Source organism: Macrobrachium nipponense, chromosome 32, assembly GCF_015104395.2.
Source record: "Macrobrachium nipponense isolate FS-2020 chromosome 32, ASM1510439v2, whole genome shotgun sequence".
Classification (NCBI taxonomy): Eukaryota; Metazoa; Arthropoda; class Malacostraca; order Decapoda; family Palaemonidae; genus Macrobrachium; species Macrobrachium nipponense.
The window spans coordinates 60,665,368-60,670,367 of record NC_061094.1 but is presented as its reverse complement, the minus strand read 5'-3'; the positions used below and the strand labels follow the sequence as shown (position 1 = coordinate 60,670,367).

The 5,000-nt window shown below is 33.2% G+C and overlaps 1 protein-coding gene across 1 annotated transcript; it reads right to left on the bottom strand.

The window, feature by feature from the left end:
* Positions 1-57: 57 nt before the first annotated feature.
* On the bottom strand, positions 58-4,836 carry LOC135207537 (methylcrotonoyl-CoA carboxylase beta chain, mitochondrial-like; the record flags this gene model as incomplete). The annotated part of the gene is given in 3 exon segments (XM_064239357.1): positions 58-2,298; positions 2,668-2,753; positions 4,722-4,836. Coding segments are annotated over 3 exon segments (319 nt in total), but the record flags the coding sequence as incomplete, so codon positions are not given.
* Between the last annotated feature and the right edge of the window lie 164 nt (positions 4,837-5,000).

Sequence of the window (5,000 nt, the reverse complement as noted above, 5' to 3'; positions counted from 1 at the left end):
TAATCTCAATCACACTGAAAGAGAAACAAAATTTATCTCAGGATAAGAAACACCATACAAAAATCAACATATATTTACCATACTCTACAAGAACTACAAAAATATTTACCCTTTTCTGTACTATATTTTCCAGTTATACACGAGAGGAGATGGAAGTACTTTCAGGGATAACAGTCAAGTGCAGACGAGTGAAATTCATTATTTAAAATATTATCCAAAGTCATGTTAAAATTATATTATGACTAGAGAATTTGATCATATTCTCATGCAGAACCCCAAAGGATTATACTTCAACACTGCTTAATTTTATACAATATAAATGAATTTTTCTTGTAAACCTTAAAATTTAAATATATGCTAAATAGTACTCAGACAGTTAATATAAATCACACAATACACTGCACTGAAAGTATGTTTAAATTCCTCATTAACAACTGAACACATGTCAAGTTTCAGAAATCTAATTTTCATTAGGGAAAGGTAAATTCATAATGATACAATAACACCAATCACAAATTCTGAACAAAATTTTAGTACCTGAATTACAATACAGTATACAATAAAATAATGCAAGCTACAAATTTCAGGTATGCAGTACAGCCTTAATTTTTCATTACAAAACCTCAAAAATAAAATTTAAGCAAAGAGCTATAATTTTCAAAGTGACATCTGCATTGCCAATTTGTAAGGTAAATCACGCATACATTCTCTCTCTCATTTGTACTTTAAACAACGCTGTCATATACCAGAGAAATTTCTAAACAAATTTCACTCATGCTGTAAATCTTTAGCAACTGCTGCCAAATTTAGTAAATTATACAGAGATCAAGAGATAATACACCTTGAGCATTTTGAAAGGCATCAAATAAAAAAAAAAAAAGCCTCTTGAGTACTTTCACAATCTTTGTATACAGTCCTAACCAGCCAGACATAAACCTTTAAAAGAGAACATTCCCACTAAATAAAGAATACTACTACTACTTTTGACACATTTCTACCAGAATATATTATTCACTGTGCTTACTCTGGCAACAATATAAGAATAAACGCTGAGGCCAATTTTAAAAGAAATGCATCAACATTACACCCAAATGAAACATGGAATGTACTGCATGCTTTAAATAAAAAAAAAAAACTGCAATTATATTTTGACTAGTTAATGGCAAATAAAGGCAAAACATCTGGCAAAGCAAACAAAATATTAAGCTACTACCCTATAATGGAAATAAAATATTCACAAAATTTAGAAGATGAAACAAAAAACTTAGCTCCCTTGCCTAAATATCACAGAGAATTAACTACATGGGTACCAAAAATTTATGTCTAATATTTCAACAATGAAAAATTAGAGAGCTAATGCCAATCTCACTGACAAAGATAAAAGCCAAGAAAATGAGCAGATGCCGATATGAATAACAAAGATTAGCTGTACACTAACATCTCAATGAACGATTATTAAGCTTGTAATCAACTTCTCTAACAGTTCTTATTACTTTGCATGAATTTCATCCCATCAAGCAGCAGTATACTTAAACTCTTATGCCAAACTGAAAAGTTATATTTGTCAACCCAATCTCCATCTCATAAAAGTAACAGCATACAACTCGCACACATGAAGACCTTACATGGTCAAGCAAATCAATACTGGTTAGTAAAACTACGTTTTGTACAAATAATCTACACCCCCAAAAATATGCTACCAAATATCACTACAGTTCCTTTACATTACATAATACTACATATATATACATTTTTCATAAGACATTCAAAACCTACATTTTGCAAGACCTAAACTTCCATAACTACCTTTCAGCAATACAAAATTATGTACCTTCATTTATGCTGTAACTAATATTTAACTAATACTACATTAAAACAATGTACATTCTTTTAGTTACACTGTACACAAGAATTATCAAAATTAGTCTTCACTACTACTACATTAACAAAATAAAATCTAAAAAACACTGGATGTCAAATCATACTAAACTAATATCACTTTTGAATATATAAGACCTGTAGAATCTGCCTGGAAAACTATCATAAGAAAACCCTACTCCCATTAGGATGCTGTTCTTCAAAACTACCACCTGAACGGAACAAATACAAATACTTTTCCTTCCCCAATTCCTAAGCAATAAAATATGCTACATCTAATAAGGAAAGACAACCAAATATGTTTACATTCTAAAAACTCCAAAGTCTGTCTTAGGAATTGGAGCATTCAGGGAAGCTGACAGAGACAGGCCAAGAACTTGTCTAGTGTCTACTGGGTCGATAACACCGTCATCCCACAACCTAAGAAGAAAAGGAAAAAATGTTTTCAATTAAAAGTATGTTATGTAACATACCAAAAGTACCAAACACTTACAAACCATTAAAAATCCCAAAAGATCTACAATAACTGTTAACCTAGAAACTTGAAGGTGCACAACCATGTTCTTTAATAATTGTACAAAAGATCATATATATTACTACATTTTCATAGTAACCCATCAATCATACTGAATCTTCAATTTCAGTCAGCAAGACTTGCAAGAATCAGTAAGCTGTGTTACTAATTTTTTGCATTTTGAACAATTAATATTTTCATGATCAATGCTTCTCTTGCCGGACATGGTCACTTTCAACTAAGCTAAGGACAAAGAACAAAAAGGGTATGCTCACCGTGCACTGGAGAAATACGGAGAACCTTCAGCTTCAAAGCGCTTTATAATGGGGGCCTTAAGAGCCTGCTCCTCTTCATCTGTCCACTGTAATAATAATGATATATTCCCCAATGAGAAATGCTTTATTCTTAATCTTGAGCATGATATTAATTTATATCACTTATACATATTCTTAACAGGGGGAAGGTTAAGCTAGAGCCATTCACATAAGGAATTGTAATCTTATGGTATGGTTGAACTACCTAATAACATCAAAAGGATGTAAGCAGCAACTTAATAATTTCCCAAGGACAATTTGGGCATGGATAAGGTTTTTCAATTTACTTTAGCCTACTCCCAAAAGGACTACGCCTGTGGAAACTCTGAAATAATACAGCACATACTTCACTTGTTAATCCTACTAAAAATGTGTGCAAAGAGAAAATATAGTAGTTAAATCCCATATTAAGACAAATATATTCAATATGTATTCATCTAAAGGTTTTGAGATTCAACTGCTCTTTTCAGAGATTACGGCTAAAAAATACCAAATTTGTAACTAATTTGTATTTTTCATAACTAACAAACCTGAGGTCTTAACATTAGGATTTACTAGCGCCAAGCTGGAAACCGGTAGAATTAAAATTACACTTGTGAGATCCAGGGACTAATGGCATCTATACCAGGTCACGGGGCATGTATACCCAGAATGCCCACGGCTACCTGTGACCCATCAGTTATTTTCCTACCGCCTTTAAGATAAGACGTGTTACTGTCTATCTCATTTAAAGCCGGTTTTTCAGTTTGCCCGTTCTTTATCCATTTCATTTTTTTTATTTTTCATTCCTTTTCTTTCTCCAAGTGTGATCAGTGTGTGGTAAGAGTGTATACGTGATATGATGGAGAATTTTGCCTCAACATCGGGATCGTCTACCGTTTCGAAGAGGAGACAAAGGAAATGCCCAGGAATTATCTTTTACCATTACTAATATATGGCCACTTTTTCGGTTTTTCTATGCATCCAGATATTGCACTTATTTCTCTAACAGACAGATGATCAATAATAAAAAGGAACTTGTGTCTTCTGGAGCCTCAAGAACCTGCCAATTAACTGCCTCTCTGTTGCTGTACTATAGTCTGGATATGATGCTGCAAGATTAGCAAGGCTACAACAAGGGCAATCACTAAAGAAATGGTGGATTTGTGTGAAACAAAAAATCTGATTTTGCTTTGTCAAAAATTCAATGTGTTTCACCACAACCACATCACATGTGAGTTGCAACATATTTCAGGTTGGAGGATGAAGCTACTGTTCTTTGCTTTTAATAAAGAATGAAACGATACAAGATATGGCAACAAGTGCTACAGGATGATCCTTACTGCTTGGAGTTATTGTATTTGCTATGTCAGGCACTCACAAAAAAACACTGACGTCCAACCTTTACCTGGTAACTCTTGGGAATGGCGTTAACCGTGTTTAGCATCTCAAAAGAACAAACAATTTATAAAAACTGTATTTAGTGCGATATCCAGCAAAAAATACATCTGGTAATGCATTTAATTGAAGGCTTGATAAAACTGATAAATATATGCAATTCTGCCAATGAGGAACATATGGAGAATTCTCAAGCTGTTAACAACACAATAAAACACAAACAATGAAGCATGTCATTAACAAGTTTCCTGAGGCCTCAGGTAACACATGCACCATGTCACTACTGAACTGTCTGTCAGACGCAGGAGTGCTGTGTCTCAAGACAATATGTATGCCATATGTATGTCGGCACATGAATTCTAAAATTACGCAACAAATACAAATAATTGGTGCAAAATAATAGTCCACTGGATTGCAATACTGATGAGACAACGATGTAGTCAATAAAAGGGCAATGAACTCTCCACAGACATGAAAAAGGAAAAAATTTATCACACCATTCAAAACACAATGAAATAACGTCAAATTTCATTATGGAAAACCATAAGCATTAACTTTATTTAAAGAACATAGAACTTAAAAAGACTATTTTCAAGAAAAAAAATGGAAAATGATAAAACATATGCACAATTTTTTACCTCCTTCCCTTCTCTTTTTCTTTGGTCTCGTGTGATTTGTGCCAACACACCAGCTGCCTGTTCTCCTCCCATCACACTAATACGACTGTTGGGCCACATATACATAAACCTTGGCCTGTGAATATAAGAATGCTTATTGAACAATTTCAAAAGAAGAAAGCATATACAGTACACGCTCTACATTTTGGAAGAAATGGAAAATAACAAAGCTCTGCTAATCTCAATTGTTTTTACATCAAACAAACTTTTACAGCTTTAAAACGTATTCCCTGCCAATTT